At 37.9% G+C, this 25,132-nt stretch overlaps 1 protein-coding gene across 1 annotated transcript in view; it reads right to left on the bottom strand.

The window, feature by feature from the left end:
• The window catches only part of ME1 (malic enzyme 1), a 168,661-nt gene that overhangs the window by 52,697 nt on the left and 90,832 nt on the right, over window positions 1–25,132 (bottom strand). The window contains exon 6 of the mRNA XM_082048817.1: window positions 20,720–20,823. Coding sequence (XP_081904943.1) covers window positions 20,720–20,823 — 104 coding nt within the window. The remainder of the gene's footprint in view (window positions 1–20,719; window positions 20,824–25,132) is intronic.

Here is a 25,132-nt window from a genome sequence, read left to right as displayed (position 1 = left end):
TCAATCAAATCGACATTACAAAACTGGGTTGTAACTGCTTGGTTGCTCTCCTGTTTCACATCTGATGGACGTCTCTGGTTATCCTAGACCAGGAAAGGAGGAGTTCACAGGGGAAAATCAAACAACTTTCTTAGACCAACGTCCATGGGAAATTAGGTCGAAGTATATCACAAATTTTTAAAGAAAACTTTGTACTGATGAAATTCATTATTATGGGTTTAAACGTAAGAAAGAAAACAAAACTGAGAGAATACTTTTCTGAAGTACTCAAGTAATTAACTTTTTTTGAAAATATTAGCCAGAATTTAAGGGAAACTCATATTTTATTACTACCAACTAAACTTAGTTTTCTACTGCTTTACTGATACGGTTTATATATGTCACAATGTTCAAAGCTCCACACAGAGAGTAAACCCTCAAAGACTAACAAAACCCCTTTTCATGGCTCTTTGATACTACAAAAGTTGCCACCACTAAGAATGTTTCAATGATTTCAAGACTTCACGTATTAACTTCAAAATCACCCCTAATTGGATTTATACTTGGGAAAAATTGGAGGAATGTTTATAAACTTTGCCATAGAAGTGGAATACTCAGGCTCAATAAAATGGTGTATTTATAAGAGTAATGTTTTTTCCAGAAGTCATCATAAAGAAATAATAGCCGCTCTTGCTTTCATTGCAGAAACAGGAGCTTTCTGAAACCCCTAGAGAGAAAAGGAAAGTATGAACATTGTATTTTACATTGAAAAACTGGCAACGCTTTCGGCTGACCTACAGTGGACGTGTTATTGCAGCCTGTGCTAGTGGCTATGGTTGTGTTTTATCGTCATGAATTTAGCTTTATTAAAAATTGCCTTTGAAGCAAGTCCAAACTGTCTCACTGGTAAACTTATATTCAAATAGTTATTAACAATGACTGGAAAAAAGGTTAATTGGAGACTAAATTAAGGTCCCAGAAGTGTTCTAACTGTATTTTAACATTTTAAACAGGTGCTTAGAAGTTCTAGATGGCTCTTCCTCATAATCTGTTCAAATATCCAAGATCCTGGGGATAGTATCGGTGATCTTAAAAGAGTAATGCATAAAATTATAGCTCTTATAATTGGGGACTAGGTGAGAAAAGGAAGTGGTTGCACAAGCCTCAAAAGTGTTTATAATCCTCTGCTAAGCCCAGCACTGTCTGTCCTTTTCACAGTATTATTTAGGCCTTCCTCAGGGAACCTCAGACATGTACCAAGTGGTCTCCCAATTTCTGGTCCAGAATGAAGAAAGAAATAGATGTTTAACATTTTATTTTAGATTATAGAGGCAGCACACTAATGGACGCAGCTTTTCTCTGATTTTATTTCAAGCTGTTCAAAAACTAAGGAAAGATCTACACCAGAGTCCTTGGATATGATTGTAGCATACAGACTTTGCAGAATATGCATGTGCTTCAAATTAGCTGGCTCAGGTGCCAACTTTGGTGTATTGAGAAAGTCGATGTACCAAATAGTTAAGAAAATATTTTTAATGTTCTTTCTAAATTCTCTATCTAGATTATTTGCCTTTTTTTTTTTCCATATAATTCACTTATTCCTTGGATTTCTGAATATTAATGCAACAAAAAGGCTTTATACATATTGTAGTGGTCTTGGTAAATTGGTTTTTCAGAGATGAGCTGGTGGAATTCTTACTGGATTCAATCACCATTTAAGATGCACAGTACTCCTGAAACTGGACCCAGGCCACACCTTTTTGGAAGAACTGGGGGGAATCAGGAAGGAAATAAATACGCTTATTCTACAATAATATTCTTATCTATTTCTTTCAACTACCTGTCTGAAAGCTATTTTCCCTGTCACTCACTTGGTACACATGATCTTTTGAAAGGCTACCAACTTATTACATGTTGAGATGCCAGCAAGCGCAGAACACCCACAAAAGCACTGTGTGACCCAGCACCCTAATGGGTAAATGAGTGAACCTCTCACTTCACTCCGTCTTCAGCAGTAATGCTGCATAACTCTCAAAACACTTATTTTTGCAAAAATGCAGGGAGGAAGTAGATGGAAAATGCTACAATCATTTTTCTTCCAGTCATGCAGAAGCAAATACACATGCGTGTATATTAACATTCTGGGAATAAATGTTTACACAGAAAGAAGTCTTATGAAGAAATGTGAGTTCATAGATTAAATAATACTTCCAACTTGTACAGTATCAGGCAGATATCTAAACACAGAAGTTAAATACTCACTGTGGCTCACTTGCTGGTTGCAGTTCAATGGATGCATATGATCCATTACATATTGAATATAATGAGAATGATGCTATCAAATGCTGTTCCTCTTATGTAAACTGTCATGTTCTATGGAAGAAGCTCATCTGGACAACTTTAATGAAAAATTATTTACTGACCATTTTTTTCTTGAATGAGATAGCTCAGAGCTTGGTATCTCTATTTCTCCTTGGTCCCTAAGCCTCCAAATTCCATATCTTTGTAAGTCAGAGCTAAAACTTGAATAATATTTGTACTCGCTGGTGGGCTTTAGCAGCTAAAACCATAAAAAGGGTCGGAGTGATTACATAATGAAATTTGTGTGTACTGGCAAGATCATCTGTACATTAAAATTTTAAAAAGTAAATTCAAATGTCTCTACTGGCAATAAACAAAATTGTTGCACAGTCACGTCATATTCAAGCAATGCAGAAGGTAATGAAGAGACCATCGCTTCTACTTCAAGAAGCTACAAAAGAAGAGACTGACTAAAAATGGCATAAGAATGGCATAAGACAGAATAAGTATTACGCTCTGAAACTGCCTATTTTCTTATAAGAGCAATATTCCACTTAATCTATTAAAAGGGAAGCTCATATGGGAGCAAATGGTTGGGAATATCAGACTGTCCATCTCCTTTGCTGTTAGAGTACCTCGTATTTTCATAATTTATTTTTGAGCTGTAATAATGAGCAAAATTTTATGTGATTTATGTTAATGAAAAGGATAAATTACAAAATGTACTTTTCCAAGGCTTTGGGAAGCTGCCATCGGACCCAGCCATCCCAGCGAGAGGATAAGCACTGAACACAGAGATGGCTGTCGGCAATGGATCACACCACTATAGAACATCCTCCCCTTCAGGATTCTGGAGGAAACTCCTCCAGAATTCAGGAAAATTTCCTCTTACACAAAAAGCCAGCCAATTTCTTTTGTTTTCATTTGTCTCAGGGCTCTGACAGGCAATGATAAACTGAGCTCTCCTGAAAATTAGGATCAGATGGTGAACTGAGATCAGTTCTGTAAACTTCTCACAATTTGACAACGCTCGCACAAGAAAATCTCCCCTCATTCTACATCTCTCCCCTATATGATTTAGGAAGCTAGATCATCTGGACCAAGCCATTAGCTACTGTAATCAGGGAAGGGGGTAGTGGGGTTGGTTGAATCTATTCAGTTTCTCATCCAAATGCTCAAAAGACACTGACACTGGGATGGATTTTTGGTCAGGAAACATGTATCCATTACACTGCTTCCCTCCCCCCACTTCCCTCAAGAAGGCCAGCAAAGATGTACAATAACTGTAGTTGTCTGCAAAGTCTCTTCCCTAGAGATGGGAATAATGAGCTCTTGGAAATGTTTAAAGTCTACTAAATAAGAAAAGCATCTAGCAATGATCTGGTAAAACAGTTTTAATGCCATGAGATTCCACTCAATATCTCCAGTACTATTATTTTTAACTGAAAAAACTAGGATGACAGCCAATTTTATACTTCTGGAATTGTTTTATAAATTTATACATATGTACACACACATGTATCTTTTAAAATGTCTACGTCTCCTGGCATTCAATGTAGCTTCAAATCTTGACAAAATTCAGCTAAATAATCAGGTCCCCACCCATCTCCAAATATTTAAGATATAGATGTGTCCAAAATATTTTCAATTTCTTTCCCTTTGTTTGAGCTATTAAAAACAAAATAGGAGCTTTACAATTTTTCATATTCATAAGGATTATATAATTTTTGGGAGTGCCTCTAGGAATTCCTCTATGAGATTTCTGGTGGGGAGCATGGGTAATGCTGTGAAAACAGTTACGCCATTCAAACACAGCTTATTCACGCAAAGCCAATGTACAATGCCCAGCAAATATGAGCTACGGAATAGTATAAACACTAAAGGTCCCCACAGAGAGAAACCCTACAAATAACAGCTCTGGAAGTCCATTTGTCAACTTCCAGATGTTGTTTCTAACGTTTCCATCATCAACAGAGGCTAGAGGCATCAGGAAGGCTGGCATGCACTAGCCCAATGTGCCCAGAGTTGGGCTCAAGCGTAGCACTCAGCAGCTAAACTTTTTCAAAGCTTGGCCCCAGTCTTCAGCAAAAATTCTAGAAGACCTCTGAAGTCATGAGAAATAATGCCATGAGCTGAGCTCCAAAGGAATCTCCTCTCTGTCAGGAAGAGTGACACTGTGGCTTTCACTCTGTCCTACAAAAATCCCTTCATTAGCTCTCAGCTTTCATCTCTAGTCCAAGAAAATCTCTACTGCCCTTTTTGGTAGTTTCAAAGTACTTTAAAGAACTTCTGAATAGATCAAAGTGGTTTTCAGATGCTGGAATATCATATTTTTCCCAATATTCTTGCAGTGTTTGCTTGATACGAATTTGAACATCGAACCAGCAAGTGTTGCTGTAGGGGACAGGAGACAGACAATGTGTTCTCCTACAAGTACAGGCTATACCCTAACCAGGACTATACGAACCACATCTGATATCTGAAAAAAGAATAATTTTTCAAACTGCAACACTACAAGCTTTAGAATCCATGTTTACATTATATCTGAGAACAACTCCTCACCATATTGCACCCCACAAAATGAAAATGTGTACTTCTTCCAGCAAGGCCAAAGCTCACAGAGAACAGAATAGTTCCAGTTGGAAGGGACTTACAATGATCATCTAGTCCAACTGACCAGCTCAGGGCTGATCAAAAGTTGAGGTATTATTCATGGCATTGCCCAAAAATCTCTTAAACACTGACGTAATAATGTACTTCTCTTTGGTCCAAGGAACAGCTAGGAAAGAGAAAGCAGAAGTAAGGCTGCACAGAATTTAATGTTTAGCTGGATCCTTTTAAAAACATCAGCTCTGAATGTCTTAACTTGACCAAAGCAGACATAACTGGGAGAGAACTAGCAAGCTATGAAAAAGGGGGCTGTCTCTCAGAAATTAACACCAGATGGTTGTGACATGGAAAACAGGTGAGATCTGTCACTGGAGAGGAGAAGCTACAAATATAAAAACAGGAAAAAAAAGCATGTGGAGCAAACCTGGCTTTCTCAAATACATTCACAGGTATTTACAGCACAGCTCACTGATAATGACCATATGCTTTTGAACAAAATTTTATGTTGGAGCATGAATGTTCAAGTAATATTATATATCAACTACATAAATGCTCCCCAGGATTTCACTTTTTGTTTTTGTTTAGTAGTGGGGTATGTGACTACAAATATTTTAAAATTAAGCATGACAGATTTGGAATTGTACCAGCAAAATTAATAGTGCTGTAGGAGCAGTCCTTGGGACAGTAGGATACGTGGCGAAAGTCCTAAGTCAGTATTCACCACACAGATCTTTTTTTGGATATTTTGCAGAGTTTAAATCATAAACAGATGTTTGTGGAAAGAAACTGTCTCCTCTTTCTTACATACAAAGTATTAATATCTCTAAAATAAGACTATAAAGATAATATCTTGCTGAGTCCTTAGTACTTAGCAAAGCTACTAAATACTTCATTTACATCCCACTTGAGACAAAGCTTAAGAAGCAAAATTTGAGATGCTTCAGTGATCTATAAAAACAGTTATTAAAACTATTTAAATATTTATACTCTCAAGGTTGACATAGGAACTGATGCCTCGCCATCCTGGATGTTGGCAAAAGACAGAATCTCTGCCTTCGAGAGCTGTGAGTCCAAAGAAAAGAAACCATCCCATGCCCTTCCTGAGACTGAATATACAAGTAAATCAGTTTGAGAAAGAATAACAAAATTTAGTTACGTTATGACACTCCTTTCTTATTCTTTAGTGGGGACAGCAATAGCAAGGAAGTAGTACAGAGGCTGAAAAGCAGTAGCTGTTGATTATCTCCTGTTCATCCCTTATTAAGAGCCTGGGGTTGGGGAGATCTGTGCTGTATTATGATGGAGCCAGCCAAGGAACCGAGGCGGTGGGACACACCACAGAGCACATTGGTGCTACAATGCCAGTCCAGCCAGAAGAGCACGACAGAGACAGCAGAAGTCAGGAGATCATTAAATGAAGTAATTAAATAACACCACCAATACTTTATAAAACCTCAAACTCTGAATCATGAATCAACAATCCAGAAGGATATTGAACAAGGGAACATCTGTGACATAGAAGGATTAGAGATAATTACAGGTAAGGACAAAAAACACAGGCAGGATTGGGACTGAAGAAACCTCTCCAGAGAAAAGTGGGTAATAAAGGAGGAAGCAGAGTTGGAACTTATAAAATTAAATCAGGAAGAAAAAGGAACAGGATGAGATACCACTGGTGCAAGGCAGCTACAGGAGGTAAGCAAAAACAGAAATATAAACAGACAAAAATATGGAATGAGTGAGTCAGTGAAAAGTTGCAGACTGTTATTAAATGCAAGCAAGCATTTCAGAACCCTAAGGTCTGATTTCCACACTGACTTGAAGACACTGCTCAGACTGGAAAGCTGCACAATATTCCATGGTAGCAAGCTGCAGTGACTGGTCTGCTACAGAACTTATTTACCGGTGAGATAGAGTGCTGTTGTGTTAAGCAAGGAACATCCAAGCCACACCACACCAGACAAGGTTATTGTCTTTAACAGCTTCTCCTCCAACAGAGAAGGAAAAATTCAAGCAGACCACAAATAATTGTGCCATGACATTCAAAACCTAACTAAAGTCTATACCATATTAGGGGAAATAACATGAAATTGGCCATTCTGCCATCAACTGCTGGACTAGTAATGCTTATATTCATAAAATCTGGTAATTTACTTTTTTTATTGTTGTTGTTTTTCCGGATGCCTTCAGTACTCTTAATCCCCAGCATCGCTGTGATGGTTCATAATGGTCCCTACAGTGAAGAATCTCAGCTACCATTTAATAACACAAGAACAATATCCCACTGGTGGTCCTCTTACAGAGCACACAGAAAAGCAAAGCACAGAAAAAGGAAACATCAAATTCTGCCCAGCAAAGTTTTATCACGTCCTCCTTTTGAGGATATAACAGTCATGCCTGCATTAGAGCATCAAAGTGACACCTCTGAGCAGTACAATGCTGGACTTAATTATCTAATAGCCAAATGAGGAAAAAAACAAACAAACAAACAAACATTAGTTTATTATAAATGAACACAGGTTCCTGTAAATGTGATATTTAAACAAAGCCTTCAGCCACAGGCCCAACCTGAATCAAAGCATCAGGCACCCTAAACGAAGAGTGTCCCTAGCATAGGTAGTAGTTAAGGTTATGACAGCTCTAAAATGAATGTCATTTCACAATGATGAAAGCAATCTAAGCCAAGTTGATTTTCATATCATCAGCACTGCTCAAAACTTCACAATTAGTCCGTAGCACTGTCTTGCCTTATAACCGACAAGTGGCTAGCATGAATTGCTTTCAGGTCCAGCCATTCTTATCCAAAGGAGATACTTGCTAATAATGTTTGTACACAGCAGCAACTCATCTTCTTTGGTTCTACACATCCATATTTATCTTCTAAAATTAAGAGACACAGGAGTAGAATTTGATGTCTTCTCTAAAAAAGACACTTTTCTCTCTGGGAAGAAGCACAAGTTTGCCTTGGCCATTTCCTTAGAATGATTCAACAGCTCAAAAGTCACTTCTGTAACCCCAGGGAAGACATGCAGAGGAAAACACCTAAAGCCTGTGCAGTTTTATTATCCTTAATTTTTCATTTTTAAGTTTTATCTTATAGAATCGAGCACATTTAAAAGACTCTTCAAATTTTGACTATATATTTACCATCTTCCTTAGTTTCTGTCAGCTCAGTTAAATTATGTACCCGAAACCCCATTAAAACACCTACATGCAAACAATAGTTTCAATGGTACAAATACTAAGACACAGCACATTATTTAACACCCCCCGCCCCATAAATTACATCACTATGTTTATCAGCCAAAAAAGCAATTTAGGTGGATTTCCCCTTTTACTTCCGATCACATTAGAATTTCTAACAAAGGCAGCAAGGTGAAAAAATGAGATAACATGCAAAAATTTTTATATAGTACTGTGTGGCAGCACTTACTGATGCTGAGGCTAGTTTAGTGGTTTTCTTTGGAGCACAGACTATGTTCTTTGCAAAGAATCTGTTTTGTCCCATGTTCTGTGAAGTGGTTATTTGACATTGCCTTTGCTCCTTAAGCTAAACCTGCTGCCAACAAGCCTCAAACGAGAAAACACTGGAGCCCCAGTAACCTTTTCAACTGCTTAAGTGCATATTAACTCCTTGTTCTCAGCCATCTGACCTCCTGCCCCCAAACAGAGAGTAGAAAAACCTGTTTTAGCACCTAATTCTAAAACAAAAATATGTTGTGCAGATACTTGAGTCCTAAGAAACGCAGCATTTCCTCATGTTATAGTCTCAGGTTTTCTCTATAACACACTTTTATACCAATAGCTGCGATTACAAACTCTGACATTCTGATATTTTTCAGTACAACAAAAGCCCAGAGAAGCAGAATGATGGCTACAACATGTTCTGTGGAAGAAGAGGTTTTCCAGCAATATTTAACATTTCATTTGCAGAAGACACCTTGAGTTCAAGGATGGCATTTAGGGATTGGCTCTAAAGAAAGCATGACAAGATTTATTTATGAAGTCACTGTAACAGGCATATTATCGAATATAATAAAAAGTAATAGTAATAATAATAACAGTATGGCAATTTTTCTCTTATGGAGAAAAAAAAAAAGTCTCTTGAAAGTCTACGGAAAAGCCAAAATAGGGTTTCCTGGAGACCTGGGAAATCTCAAAATTATTCCAAGCAAATCTCTTTTACATACGCTGTAACATTGCTATTCTTCTACAAAATTGAGCGGGTCTCCACAATATTAAATATATTTTTTAAAACAAGTATGAAATGCTACAGCGTATTTCAAAATTGATTGCATCCACCTTTTACAATTTGCCAGTTTATTAAAGTTAGTGTTTAATATTAAGGAGAAAAAAAAATTAGCCTTACAAAAATCTTGTGATACTTATTAAACACGCAAATTCCATTCAGACCAAACGAACATGGCCCCAAGATTAAATCAAAGGCCTTGAGAACACACTATTCACGGCAGCCCTGTGCTTGACTTCTATTAACAGTCCAATCCATACTTCCTAATTTGATTGTCGGCACCCCTGCCGAACAGGCAGGTCTTACTTAAAAAACAGATATCCCACACTCCCAGTGAATGAGGAATAACAAGAGCAGAGCCACATAGCCTGCTTCTTCCCACCTCCATCCCAGCTCTCCTTTCTGTGCCGAAGACCAGCATCAAAGCACACCTGCCCAGAGAGCTCACAGGAGAAGGCATCTGGGACAAAATAAACAAAGTACTGCCAGTTCTTACATCCAGAGACCAACGCGCCGGGGCCGCCTGCTCAGACGGTGGTGTCTGCTAATGAAATCCAACAGTGCAGCTGCACGGAATGGATTCATTCAGGTTGAAAGCGTGCAGAAAATGCACAGTGGATGCTGCACATCACGACTCCCTCATTACGTTTTATTTTGGAGGTTTTTTGAAAACAAGTCACTCAAATGTCTTTAGGATAGGGGCCTGCAGCTCTGGAAGATGGTGCTGTGAGGAGGTGGGGATCGTTTGCAACAGAATCGGACATCAAGACCATATCCAGTGTTCCTTATGTATATTATTTCAAAAATGGCCATCATGCGACAACCAGCATATGCTGGCATTTTAGCTAAGAGCAACAGATGAGCAGCTGGTTCCCATTTTGAAATCTAATTTGGAAAATATACCAAACCAGCTGCACTTAGTTCTCTTATCCTGAAATGCTGTTCTTTAAAAATATTTTTCCACATATAATTTACAGCTTCTATACTTTTCTGGCAAAGAAAAGAAGACAAACTGTAACATTGTGTAGTCTGACTTAAGCTGAAAAATCACTTCTTTAATACAAATTTAGAATCATTAACAAATTTAATAGAGCACTTCTTTGTAACCATTACGACATTCTTGAATCAGCTGGTATAAATGTGAAGGATCAATGATTTAGTAGCTTTTTTTCAAGTATAAGTTCGGGAGAATTGATGCAGCCCCACAGCTGAACAAATGTAGTATTTCGGAAGTTAAACACATGCTCAGATCATAATCAATTTTTCAAAAGATTAATGGAAGCCTTTTTAATAAAAACTTGATACTGTAAAAATATCTCTAAATCTCTGGACCATTATGCTCAGCCACAGAAATGGACTCTATTGATTTTCAGATGAGTCCAGGGTTGACAAACGCAAAACCTCTAAGGAGATAGGGAGTGAAAACCAAAAACAAACGAACAAAAACCACCAAAAAAAAACAACAAAAAACAAACCCGCAACCATACGTCAATTTTAATGGTGTAGAACCAAAGTGTATGTAAGCAAGTGCACTTAAATATTATTGCTCAATTTGAAGACACTCTTAGTTCATTGAAGCATGCGAAATACAAGATTACTGTGAGAACTATAGCATTTCAGAGGCTTGCACCACAAGTGTTTTCTATTCTTAAGTATGGAACCACAAACTCAGATGCTATCTGGGCAAGAAATCAGATGGTTAAAGATTTTCAAAGCTTGTACAGAACCTAAAGTTCATAGAATGTAAGTTTAATTATATGCGGCAGCTAATGGCTTATTAAAAGAACACCACTTTTCCCTGCATTTTTTTCTCAATATGCTTTCAGATTTGCAGACACTTCTGATATACTAATAACTATCATTACAACATCTCCATTTATTTAACAGACACGAATAAGCTTGTTCCTATTCATATGTTTTCTAAAAGGAAAAAAATTCTGGTGCATGTTTTCAACATCAGAGCTCTATCCCAAGCAAGAGCAATGATTCCAAATATCTATTCCATTACGGTCTTGGGAAAAACAAACAAACAAACAAACATTTAGCAGTAGGAATTAATCACAAAGCAATTATAACAAACTGAATTTGATACTACCATTTACTAAATACTTGCAGAAATAATAACTTCTATGATTCTAGAAAGAAGGTTTAACTTTTCTAGCAGTATTTAACTCCATTTCTATTAAAACCTGCATAGTTCATTTTCAGCAAACCCTGCCAGTAATTTCTTTCCAGTAGCCATTTAGGTTTGCTGCAGACCAGCAAGGAGATGAATGATTAACTTTGATGGTAACATCCACCAAATTCTGAAATAAAGTTAGCCAATTAAGTGATACTTCTCTCGCTGTTTCCAAAGTGTAATGTTTGAAACAGATAACTTTCTGCTTTTGTACTAAATTAAATCCCATTTTTAGAAGGAGAAATATCAAAGTAACGCTGTGCTGGAGATAAAACAGTAAAGAATTTCCTTCTACAAGAGCCAATGCAGAAAGTGCACTAGAAATTCTTCCAACTAATTATTAGCAAGATCTAAAAGAGTAAGAGATTAGGAGAAAAAGATCTCTGAATCACTGAAACCTCAGCCTATTTTTCAAAATGTGTTCCTTTTCTCTCTCATATACACCCCCCGTTATATAAAGATGACCTACCAGGTAACTATTACTGCTTCTGGGGACACAATCAGCACCCCCTGGAACTCCAGAAATCCAGTTATTCAAATAAACTCACTTATTAAATCACAAAGAATCTTTGTAATTTTGTAATGAAACACACCTATCAACTAAATGGATTACATGATTTATTCAGACATTGTTAGCACTGGCACCACCGTGGGCGTCAATGAAGTGTCAGTTAACCGTACTTACATGTGGTAGAGAGTCTGAAGTGTCGTATTGCATTTTTCAGCCATTTCCAGGCTAATATTTTTTACAGTGGTGTATAAACACTAGTGATTGCTAATGCAGAAATAAGATGTGTATCTGGAATTCCAAAAAAGTGTCAGAAATTCTGCAGATACCAAATACTGTCTCCCTACCTCTAGATTAAATTAAAAGGCAATGAATTAGTAAAATAAATCAATTGCATGATCTTGCAATTAAAAGCAGCAGTCTTTAGCTCCATCCAGTTAAGCAGTGTGTGCCTTACTGGCTGCCCATGTCTTGGAACAGAATAATTTCCCCTCAGTGTCACTTCCTGGTGCAGACACCACCACAGCATGAAGTTCCTTGGGGACATGTCCTTGATGCCCAAGGACATTGCCTCCTGCCCCAGCTCAGTATAGCTGGAATGCAAGATGTTAGTAAAAAAGGACCTTGTCTCCGGTTACGGCTCCCTAACTCATGTCAAAAGCTTTAAAAAAAATAGTGGACAACACAATGATATCAAAACATTTACAATTGTTGCAATACTTTATTCTCCCCCTTTTGTATCATCTGAATCTTTTAGGGTCACTGATGTTGCCCACCATACGTGTCAACAGCAGGACATGTCAATATTTATTTAATCAGCACAGATGCTTTACTCAGTAAATCAGCAAAAGAACTGAGAAAATATCGCAAACTCTCTGTTGGGAACAAACTAAGCAAGACAGTCTTTCTGGAAGAGCCTGTGTTGGCCTGTTACTTTTCCAGGTGCAAGTTATAAGGGATCATTTTAAAATAACTAAGAACGACATATATTTATATTCTCTATGTAAGTTCTAACAAAAAAAAAAAAAAAAAGAGTAGAAAGTAAGTAATAGCTCATATTATATACAAATTATTTTCAAAATTATGCCTGACTTATGGTTTTCCAGCACTTCTGTTCAGAATCAGGGCCAAATGAACAGAGCCGCTGAAGATGCAATTCCTTAAGGCATTTAATCTGCCAGTCACCTCTAATAACTTTGCTCTACTGTGCTCATACACTTGTTTCAAATTCCCTGTGTGGTGTGTGAATTATTATGTTTTTAGCTTAGTCCAGTCAAATAATTTAAGAGAGTGATGTGCTAATAACAGAAAATAAAATTCCATTTTATTGCTGAATCAGCCAGTGGCAAAACAAGTTAGTAATATTCAAATGATGAATAGGTTATTTTAGTTATATATATTAAGGGCTTCTTATTTGTGGGCAACCGGGCATCAACAATGTTTTAAATCCATAGCAGACATAAAACAAGGTAATTACTTTTACGATACATGCCAAAATTCCATTGCTCCAGACAACAACTGACAGTTGGGTGATGTTGGTTTTTAGGTCCCATCAATCTCATGGGGCAGCTTTTAGACCTTCTGGATCTGGTCAAGTCACAAGCCCTCCTGAGCAGTGGATCAGTTGTGCTTAAGTGAATTGCAGAAGCCCCACCAGTTCCTAGGTGTCCAGCAAGGACTCCACTTCATCTCCTCTATCTTCTCAAACATGTTGTGTTCTATAGTTTACATTTTATCTGATAAATGCTGCTTCCTTTAAAGGGAGAACTGACCTAGACCCTGACATCAATGTTTTGTGTTACAGAAACTGCACTGCCTGAAACATTTTTCTATCATGAAGCATAATGGAGAAAAGTATCTGTGGTCTCAGGAGTCTGGGTAGGATTACAACATCCAAGTTTCCTTCTTACCCCTATGATAACTACTCTGTGACACTAACAAGCAGACTAGAAGCTGCATTCAAGCAGGAGATCAAGAAATTCAGACTACCAACTGTTTGATCTACGTCATCAACCCAGGGTGGTCAACAAGGCAAACATTAAACCTTCTTGTAACTGGCACATGTGCCTCAGAGGGTGCAGGGAAAGGAGAGATCTAAGTCTTTCCTAGGTGGGAGCTCACCATGGCCCTTGGTTGGCCCAGGCCTTCTCAGGAAGGGCAGGATTGGTTTGGGCAGGGTAGGACATCCAGGCAGATACCATTGACTCTGGCCTCAGCAGTATCTGCTGCCTTGTTCCCTCCCACAGCAGGGCTTTATCTTACCAGCAAATCTCAGGCTACCACAGTCCCCTTACTTTTGGCGTCCTGCAGCCCCCGGCCACGAGCTGCAGCAGAGGCACCCACGGGTCAGGAACCTCAGGTGGGAGCAGGTGCAATTTGGGTGGGATGCTCTGAGTAAAGCACAGCGGTGTGGCTGTCTGGTAGGGATAAAGGACCAGCGAGGGATGAAGCACTGAGGCACCCAATCCCATTAGTCAGACTGACAGTGAATGAAAGTTTTCCTACTAGGTAGAAATAATTCTTGACTTGTCATAGGAGAGAGACAGGGCTGGGATATGAGGGACAGATGTCTTATTACATTCTGATGTGAGCTGCAGCCAAAAATTTGATATTTTACTTTACTGGATTTTCCAAAGGGGAAAAAAGAATAGGAAACTGCTGCTTCTGACAACCTGGAAAACTATTACACTTCTATAACAATAATATAAACCTTGTTAAAATATTACACTTGCATCAATTATTCAAAGAAAACAACATTCACTCCGTTCACAATACAGTTGCACCAGCTAAATTCTGTTGAGAATCCTGCCCACCATTTGCTGGAGCTATAAAAGAGGACGGAAAGTAACTGAGATTACCCAGGCCTTTTCCATCTGAAAAATCCCTTCTTAAAATAGTTTGGAGAAGAAAAGCCTGAGAACAGCATGTTCTTCACTTGTTGGGTTCTGAATGACTGCAGCAAGTCTGGGACATAGCTGAGCATTATTAGAACATGGATACATCCTAGTCTGAGCTTCAGAATCAGTTTCAGTACAAGAGGCATATTAAAAATACTAAAAATATTACCCCAGTCTCTTTATTTTGTCCCACAAAAAGAAAACAATAGCCTTCCCCCTCAGTACTGTGTTTGAGGTTTTCATTACTTTTTGTGCGCTTTAAGGGATGGATAAGGTTTTATTTCTTCAAGGCTCCTCTGCTGATCTTTGCTAAGAATTTCTCTAAGGTCTCGCATTACAAACAGTAATAGGACTCTTTCTACAAACAAACTTGATGTGATTAGCGTCTGTCTATGCTGCTATGATTTTGCTTCACTGATTCACTCTTCATTATGCCATTCATTGTGTCCGAAGTTTGTAAAGCATATATTTGTAACATTTTCAGCAATCAGATATAGTTTAATCATCAAATGAACAAGCAGGAAAGGGGATAAGAGGAGTAAAAGGCATCAAATAACAAAAAGAAAGATTGTGTGTCTACATTCTTCTTTCTGTGATGTATTTTTTTCATAAAGGACAGTCATACTGGAGGTGAATTAATTAACCTGCTCCCCCTTACCTAATGGAACATACAGAAGCCTTATACCCAGTCTTCTTTCCTCCACCTCAAAGTCCCCTGGATTTGGCAACCGAAGGAGCAGCAAATACGCACACAAGCATCCCATCTCAAAAAACATACTGCAGCTACGTTATTTCTCTTTCTCCACTACACAGGCATGCAAGGACGATTCTAAACAGGGTACCCCACTAAGCAGCTCAGCTTGGAGAAGGGTTCAGGCAGGGTTCCTTAACCAGCTTCCTGGAAGTAGCATCATCTGTTGAGCATTTAAATGTTGCAAGTGATTATAGTTACAAGTCATCATACTTGATCACAAAATTTGAAGATTTTCCTCAGTCAAACCATCACAGCTGCTTGAACTAGGATAAAAAGTAAACCATGTTTATCAAACTGTTTGAGTTTTCCTCTTCCAGAACACTCTCCACTATCCAAAGCAATAGTTCATGTTTTAAAATCACAATGTTTTTGAGTTTGAGGGCCTTTTTTAACAGGCAAACAATCTAAGGATCCTGCTGAATGGTTTTACCCTGTCAGCATAAAAGCAAAGTCCACCCGTGAGTCTAGGCTGGCAAGGAGCCAGAGCCCTGGGACCAAGTGGTTTCAGGAAGAACACAAACCCATTAATGACTGGAAATTAAATCGGATGTAGCCACAAGAAGTAACTGAGAGCAGGTTCAAAGAGTAATTTTAACTGTAGTCAAGGCAGGGTATGGGCTTCTGCCTAAGGACCCACCCTTCTCCTGCCCTGCTGTCCACAATGATCTTCATGGGAACATGATGTTCATTGAAAGGTGGAAGAAATTCATAGACTTGAAAAATTGCCTCAAAGAGCCTAAATCCCACTAATGGACAAAAACCTCTAAACAGAAAGATCTCCGCTGAGTTTGCCATAGGAGGGAGTTGCTGCAGCAGTATTTCTTCCTGCACACTTTCTGACAGCCACTTTAACTTGAGCAATATGGGAACGTATAGGCACGATATGTGTCTTGGTCTTGTACCACTACAGTGTAAAAGAGGACAGAGGTACCAATGTTCTTGTACTCACAATCTGTGCTTGAACATACTGTCAGAACCTTTGTGTGGTTCAACCACCTCCTTAACGATGCACAGCTATAAGCACCTTTTATGTTGACTTCTTGCTGGTATATCCTCTTGCCAAAATAAGGGCTGTTTGAATTAATTTAATTATTCACAAACTGAATTACATGCTAATGTAATTGACTAAATGAAAACATCTATTAAAATATTTGTGTATTTTTATTTTGTGAATGTATTACTTTTACAGTTGTTCTCAAAGTTAGATAAACCGTACTTACCATAAAACACTGTTTTAAAGTAACACATGACGTGAAATGAAATCTGCTACCATCTGTGAATAATGTAATCAGGCAAATGAGGAATAATGACTACATCATGGTAATTTAGGACAGAACATACTGAATTACAATTGTCAGCAGCTTAGTTTATAGCTCACAGCACAGCATATAAAAAGAGTCGGGAAGGATTTAATTAAAACATGATTACAGAGAAGAACAAAAACAACACACCATATTACTTTTCAAGGGTCCACTGCTATTATTTGCATCTTGAAATGAAACTGAAAACTCACCATCACACGTGTGGTAGAAAGATAAATTCAGTGATACAGGGTTGCTTTTATGCATCATAAATCCACAGGGTTTAGTTAATAACAGAATAATAATTCCACCCAACTCTTTGGGGTTGCGGTAAGTGGTCAAGGAAATAACGTAGTGGAATTGCCCCAGATTATTTCCATTTTCTAAAAGTTTCCTACCTATTCACAGACCAGAGCTTCAAGTAGGTATTGTTCCTCCCCAGTGTACCGTGCCTTCCACCAGGGATGGTCTGCAGCAGAAGGCAAGCTGGTATGATGCTGTTCTTCCCTACACTGGCATTTTTTTGAGGGGTTCAGGGTGGAGTTATCTTTACCAGATTTGTGTCCTTCAAAATAAGGAGAAAATGTCCAGACCCTTTGAATCTACTTTTTGCACCAGAGAAGGAAATTCAAGTCCCTGTTATTAAAAAAGTGCTTTTTTTTCCTCTCCCTTTATTTCTTGTTCCATCTCCATTCTACATATTTTCCCTTCAAGTGTTTCCATAATCCCTTCACTGTTGTACATGAATACCTCTTGGCCATTGATATGTTTCTCTTTGCATCATTTCAGGCAAATAGGAAGAAATAGGAACTGGAATAAAAATAGTTATTTCCTCTGGTCACACAGGAAGCCTTGGTGGATTGATACCAGCTACCAAAGGCTTTTCTAGCAATCCCTCCTCTCAAACTTTCCTCTGTAAACATAGATATTTAAGAAAAACTTGTCATTTGGAAAAATTTACTTTTCTGTATAAAATGTTTTATGACCTATTTCTCCATAGGGCAGAAACTTAACAAACGTTTCTGAATTCCAGTATGATTTATGTTCTTCAGTGAAGAAGATAACTGTCCAGTTTTCTCATGTTATAAAATACTCCTTCTATTTAGAATATTCCTGTTCCCCTAAATTACCGCACCAACACAAAAGCAAGAAACACCTGGTAACGTCCAGGGAAATTATAGCACCTGCCCTCAGAGAGGGCAGCTGCTGGCACTGGTAATAAATAAATAAACAGATAAGTGTATACATATGTAAATAAATAAAAGCTGTTCACTGGATTTATGTCAACAGAAATCTAGATACTTTCCATATGCTTCTGCCTTCCCACATCTGGGAAAAATCACATTGTACTAGTTCCATTCTGCCATGATAGAACGCCGGATACCCCACCAAAATCTTTTAGTAACGATGGTTTAAGTTGTGGGGCTTTTTTAAAATCCCAAATCTTTCATAAATAATTTTGTTTCATAAGAACTTTTTGGGGGTGAACAGCATGCCATGAGAAGAGGAAAGTATTGTAGTTGATGAAACTATACCTTCATGTGACACACTTTTTAATAAAGCATTTTCTTTATTATACATCACGATACTTATGTATAAGCATGACATTTCAACACGAAACACTATAAACGATGCTCCATCAACTTATAAAAATCGAGGTTTTCAAAAATGAACAACCAAGATGATGTGCACATCTAGGAAGATCGCCTGGAAGCCAACAAAGATCCTGTACGAAGTGCACTGCCCTACTCCTGCTTGTTCCCAGGCAGTGCTGCTACCACCTGGCTCTCACTTCTATTATCTGTGGAGAATCATGAGGGTGAAAGAGATCTAAAATAGGTATTTAATGTGGTTCTCCAACTTGAAAATAATTGTCATCACTTTAAAAGCCTGCATTTAAATGTGGCTTATTAAAAATGCATTGCAGCCTTATGCTTTACCATGTTCGTGGTTATGTATGTCTTGGCAATGATACTCCATGGTACTGAAAACATGACAACAGATTTCTCCAGAACTTCTCTCATTCTCAGAATTAATTAGGCAATGCCAAACAAGAAAGCCTCTTCTGGAGTACCATGGCAATAAATAACAATAAATATGACCTTAAATGTAACAGACCAAACGTGCATTTAAGATTAGCAAAGCAAATACTCTGTCAAGCAGCCAGCAAAAGGCTACAGAAAAGTGAAAAGAGGAAAAACACAAAAGAAAATTCCACAAGGAACAGATAACCAGTATTTAAGCAAAGTATGTAATTACCCAGATCACCACAATGACTGGTAAGGGAAAGCAATACACAATAAAGCAAATAATGACCTGCATCTTTAACCATCAGACCCACCACACCAGAATCAACTGCAAGTGCTGAATCTGCCAGTGGCACACTAACCAAACTTGAATTTAGGAACATATGAAATTATTGAGCAAATGGACTTGATTTTGACTTAACTACATCACCTTGCCCTTCAACTTAGCAAAATAGTATCTTAATAGAGATGTCACACCACAGCCACAGCAATTCACAAGTAAACCACACGAAGTCTGAATTATAATTTGTAAGTGCTCCACTTTAAACTTTACATAAATGACACACTACTGCAGACCATGACAGATCTAGCTGAGAACAAAGTGATCTTTTCGAAGGTCAAGCAAACATAAATTGCTCAAAATTATAGAGTTTTAAAGATGTTGAAGTACAAAGAGCATGTCAACCAGACCTTCAAATGTTACTGAGATAATATTCTGCTTGACTCTGATGATCTCCTTCAGTAGGAAGAATTGTGGTTCATTTTAAAGAAAGAGTGAGCTAGGGAATGCGTTAAGTTAGAGATTCTCAAAAAGTGGTCCACAGAGTAATTTCTAATGCTCTGAACGTTGTGTTAGGAAGGTGAAAATGTATCAGTTTTATCTGAAAGGGAATAGTCAGAAGAGGAGCAAACACATTACAGGGTAGAACCAAATGAGCAAATTCCACAGCAAGATTACGAGAAAGGGAGCATCAGCCAGCTGCAGGTGATGGGGAAGAATATAGTAATACATGAAGGAATGAATATATGCTTCAGGCATGGAAATTAGTACTACCTGCTTGCCCAAGTCTCTTTTGCACAGGAACCATAGCAGCAAGAACAGAGGTTGTACATGTCCAGGTAAGGTCCCGAAATGGAGACAAAACACAGATGGTGCACAAGTCAAGACTGAGGAGCTGAAAAGTATTTCCAGGTCCCACAGCTCAGCCCAAGCTTTGGGATGCAGATGTAGAAAACAAATTCTGCTACAGATCCTGGCACTTGGGCTACTTTAGGTATACCGATTGAATGAAGGGCTAGAATTCTGAATATTTTAACAAACAAGGAAAACATGAGCAAAAGTGTTATTTGACATGTGAGAAGAACTATTTCATGCATGATGGCCTAATAATAAATTTAACTACTTTCTGTATAGGAAAAAAAGAAGCAAGAGATAGAGAGCTGACTTTATACAGTTCCATACCACAACATTTAAAACCAAAACACCGAAAGCTCAGTCCTGCAATGGTTTTGGTGGGGGCAGAAGCAGGGGCTGCGAAATATGATAGCTTCTTGCAGGCTGCTGACATCTCACATATGAAATCACAGTGACAGAGAAAATCATGTAGGCACAGCACTAGGCATAGAAAATTATTAGGCAAATACTTAACAATCACAGTCCCAAAAAAGAAGTTTAAAAAACTAGATCACTCATCTCAAGGTAAGTTTTGCCACTCATGCAGTGAATTCATAAAGCTGCAATACTACAGGCAAGTAGTTCAGGCAGTTAGAAACTTATAAAATACTAAGCTCAAAATAACAATGATCAGAAACATAATAATTCTGTCTTCCTTTCATAAGCTACCGACCTTTATTTCTTCCGAGATGAAGTTCACAGTGGAATTCACCAATGAATAGTACAGATATATCACATACCTTGAAGTCACAGCTTCCATGAATTCATCAAGAAGATCATCATAGGCTTGACCTCTGATTCTCTTGTGTCTCAAACCAATATACAAAGGATCTTTCAGCAAAGTCTGTTGAAAAAAAAATGTTTGAACGATTACATGAGCAAGGTACCCTAGAACATTCTAAGTTAAGAAGAAGGGGACAACAATACAGTGTTTGAGGATTAACTCAAGCATATGAAGTACATATCCGTTTATCCACCTCTATATAAAGACTGAAAAAAGCAGAACAAAGAGATTAAAGAAACACCCTTTTGTATCAAGGAAAAGGGATACCCTACTCTCAAAGGAAGTGTCTTGTTTCCAAAGGAAAAAGTAAAAGTTTGTTCTGCAAAGTCAGATTGCAAAAGTATCTTTTAAAGCTTTAGTTATTACGTTTCGTTTTTTTCCTTTACATCCTGACAGTTGATGAGCTGATATTCAGAAAATGTGCTGCTTTCTAAAATCCAATATGCCAAAACATAACCAAGCCTTTGACCTTTTTCGATCGAGCATTTTAAATTATCAGTTTATATTCCAGCATTCTCCACTTCATTTATCCATGTCCATTAATTGGGTATGATTTCTAAATTTGTCTATGCTTAAATCTGTATTTTTTCTTCCTTTAGATTTCCACCAAGTCTGTATTATTCCACGTCTTCCCTACCAGCAGGTCTTGTTCCATCTCGTTTATTAATTTGCAAGCTATAATTTTGAAATACATGTCTTCAAACTATTTTTTAATCACCTTCAACAATTCCCTCCAGCTACAGCAATTCCCCAATCTCAAGACTTCCACTGGCTCTCCCAGAAACTGTCACACAAAGATACTCTTTGCTATTATTTTTCACAGGCCTCTGAAAATAAATAAGCTAATTTCTCAGTTTTATCTAGTGTGCAATCCTCCCACACATGCCCAAACAGCTTGCAGAATCAGCCACGAGCTTGACTAAATTTTCATCCAAAACCAATTTGCAAAACCAATATGGCTGCCAAAATTTGTACACCAGCTTCGAATAGAAAAAATCGTAAAAAAAAAATGCAGATCACCTCTCCTTCCCAAGAGAGATCCTTCAACATGCAACGTGAAGCAAAAACGCTGAAGAGCTTGCTCAGCCTGCTTCAGGTTGGACATCAGAAATCTGATTTGTATTTTAAAGAAGTGCTTTAATGCCTTTCAAAGCATTTCTGTGTTGTTGAACTGAAAAGTCCTCTGGGTCACAAGCCCCTGTTAAAGACCAATTTGAGTCAGTATGAAACTTAAAACCTTTGGCAGTATTCTGCTTCCCCTAATACAGAACTACAGATAGAGATGTTTGTATCTCCCTCACTTTTCTCTCTACTTCCATAAAAGAGTAAAGATATCAGATTAAAATATTGTAAAAAATCAAGCAGGATTAAAAGCTGATTTTTCTAAGATTGTTGCTAAATTCACCATAATTTCAAAACAATTTCTAATACATTACTTAAAGACTGTCAGAACTTGTTAGTTCAACTGTTTGAAGAACGAATAAAGCTCGAAATCAAAATTACTTTGTAAATAAAGGTGAAATCATTATGTTGTAAGTATTTTATTCATTCTCTTCACCAGTTCTACGGAGTATTCAAGTTGCATATTCATTAGCTGAAATAATTTTATCCGTGTATTCAGATTATACTAGATATGCTAACAGCAAAATCAAAATCATAATTATGTACCTTTCCAGATATTGCCGGAAAAACTGGCAAGAGTTTGATGTCAGGTATCTTCCAAAGTAATTATCCCTTTTGTATGGTCTTTTTTTGTTTAATAACTTCCAACTTTGTAGTCAAGAACTACTTCTGGAGTTACTTTTTCATTTCCCTTTTGAGTTTGCCTAATTACTTAAAATGACCTCAAGAGAATCTGACAAATCAAGGATAATTTTATTTCTCTGGGAGACGAATACACAGGAATTGCAAATGAACTGTTCAGCAATGTGAAATCTTAAGACAAGTTTGGAAACCCCGTGGGAGTTGCCTCAAGCTTCCCACAGACTGAGCACGCAGGGCTGGGAAGCAGAACTGCCAAGCGGCACGAGCATCACGGCAGGACTTGGAAACAACGATCCCATTTCTAAAATCCCATTGCCACAGCTTTCCATGCCAGTAAGGTTCTGCTGCTCCATGTCCTGTGCAAGCATACGATGTGCCCCACAGTCCAATTCAACCTAAGTAACTTATCCCCTATCCAACTCCAGTAACTCTTCTTCCCAAACTGATTTGCTCTTTTAACATACAAGCTTTTTTTTAAACAATATCTGTTTTCTCACTTTGTAAAACAATGCTCAAAATGGGGGAAATAATATATATATGTCTTTAGTCCTTTTATTTTTTGAATTCTGAAGACATTTCCAAAACACTTCCTGGCCAACCTGAATCATGCTGACTCCTTCGACAACCCAATTTATGTTGGGCGGTGATTCTGTGAAAGTTCCAGAAAAATAGGTATTCACAGTTATGCTGTTTAAAAAGTGCTAAACAATCCATGGGTTTGCCTTGAAACATAGTCTTTTATATTCCTTTTGCCACTTTTCTGTCTTTCATGTCTGTGAGCATTTAAATCTATAGCCAACGCTAAAGCTCAGAACTCTGAAACAGCTCCATTTATAAGATCACTATAGGAATTTATTCATATATCTTTCATGCCAAAATTTGATGTGGAATATTTAAAACAATCAATACAATGCTTCTGGGGTATGTTTAAACTGCCAGCCTTGGAAGTCTCACAAGCAGAGACAATTAATGCAGTGACACAACTCTGATGAAAAGCCTGGCCAGCTATATACCCAAAGTTCAAAATTCCTTTACAGCTCAGTGCATTCTGCTTCACAAATGTTACAGTTCGACAAGAAATAGCCCCAAAAAGTTCCTTTATAGTCCTGTTTGGAACAACGTATGAAGAAACCCAGGGCGGAGACAGAAGAATGAAACATTCAGCAAGTGAAAAGAAGAGTGGTCACGTCTGAGCCCTGAGTGGCAAACTATTGTGGAGCTGCTCCCTTTCCAAAGGGCGCTGAAGAATGAATAAGCTGCTTAAGCACATTATCCCCTTTATTCAGGTCAACACCATGCAAACCGGGTCCACAGTGGTTGGTTTTTTTAGAGGGTTCACACATCTTGAGAGATTAACATTTGCTATCGACAGTTTCATGGCTTTCAAAACAGATTACCAAAAAGAAAGTACCATCATACAATCGAGTATGTCAAGCTGACATGATGATTAGGTACTTTTCCTCAATGACTTGGGTTTCTTTTGTTCGCCAGCTTGTTGTCAAAGCTTAAACTTTGTTTTGTTCTTTTGGAAATCTAATTTCCTTCAAAACATAACTCTGCTTTTCAGGTTAGTGGGTTGGTTATGCATATTAAATGATACTGAAAAAGCTGAGGCTGGTCTATTTTTAGACTCCCTTACTCTAAGGCTAAAAAAAAGTTATAAATAATTAAAGTTTAGCAATATGGTACATTCAAGATTTAATAGAAATAAGGTTTTACAAGAAGAAAGGGCTTAATTGAGGTTCTGGTATTGGAAATATCAAGTAGATCTACTTAGAATTAGCTGTGTAAAATAACAAAGAGTTCTTTGAAGCACCACCTGAGCGTATTAAAACTGTAATGACCTTTGGGTTTTTAAGAAAAAGGCAAGCCGTTTATACCATCTTACTTGTGCACACTTATAGTACAGAGATCAGTGAACCATCAAAGTTCAGGCAAGGCTTGAGCTGTGCACCTGGCTCTAATTTAGCTACAAAAGCCAAACCTGCAAGAAACAGAAAACTGCACACTTATATATTTCATCAGTTGAGAGCAAACATGCTGAAATGTCATCTATTCTCAAACTTGTCACGGAGACATTCCTTTGAAACAGACACTTTTTTTTAGTGAACAGCTTCACGGAAAAGCAGAGGTGAAGAACTGCAAGACACTGAGCCTTTCCACTCACAAAGATGGCAGCAGAGACCATCCAGAACCTCCCAGTGCCACCTACAAAGTGGTTGGTGCACTAGAATCCTGCACAGCAGCAGCTCCCCCCATGCCATTAAAATGTCAAATCCCTTCAGTTCTACAATAGGAAATTATTTGCATTAGGGCCACAGTTATAAAATTAAAGGAGAACTACATTTGTATGGGACACCAGAAGGTTTGGGACAAAGATATGCCACATGCCAGAGATGAAACACATCTGAGAGCATGATTGCTCTAACAGGCCACGCGATCACTAAGAAGACCAGGGGAATGCTGCCACTTTTTCAAGGGTTAATATTTTCTTATGCTAATACACTGTAAATTCTTTCTGTAAATAACTTGTGTCAGTTTTCACAGGTTGGGGAAAGGCTGCTGAGCACAGGGGAATTTCTGTTCTCCAGGAAAGCCAGACATT

Source organism: Streptopelia decaocto (assembly GCF_964273445.1).
Source record: "Streptopelia decaocto genome assembly, chromosome: 3".
NCBI classification, from domain to species: domain Eukaryota; kingdom Metazoa; phylum Chordata; class Aves; order Columbiformes; family Columbidae; genus Streptopelia; species Streptopelia decaocto.
Note: the sequence above shows the minus strand (reverse complement) of the source record. Positions and strands in the feature narration are given on the sequence as shown.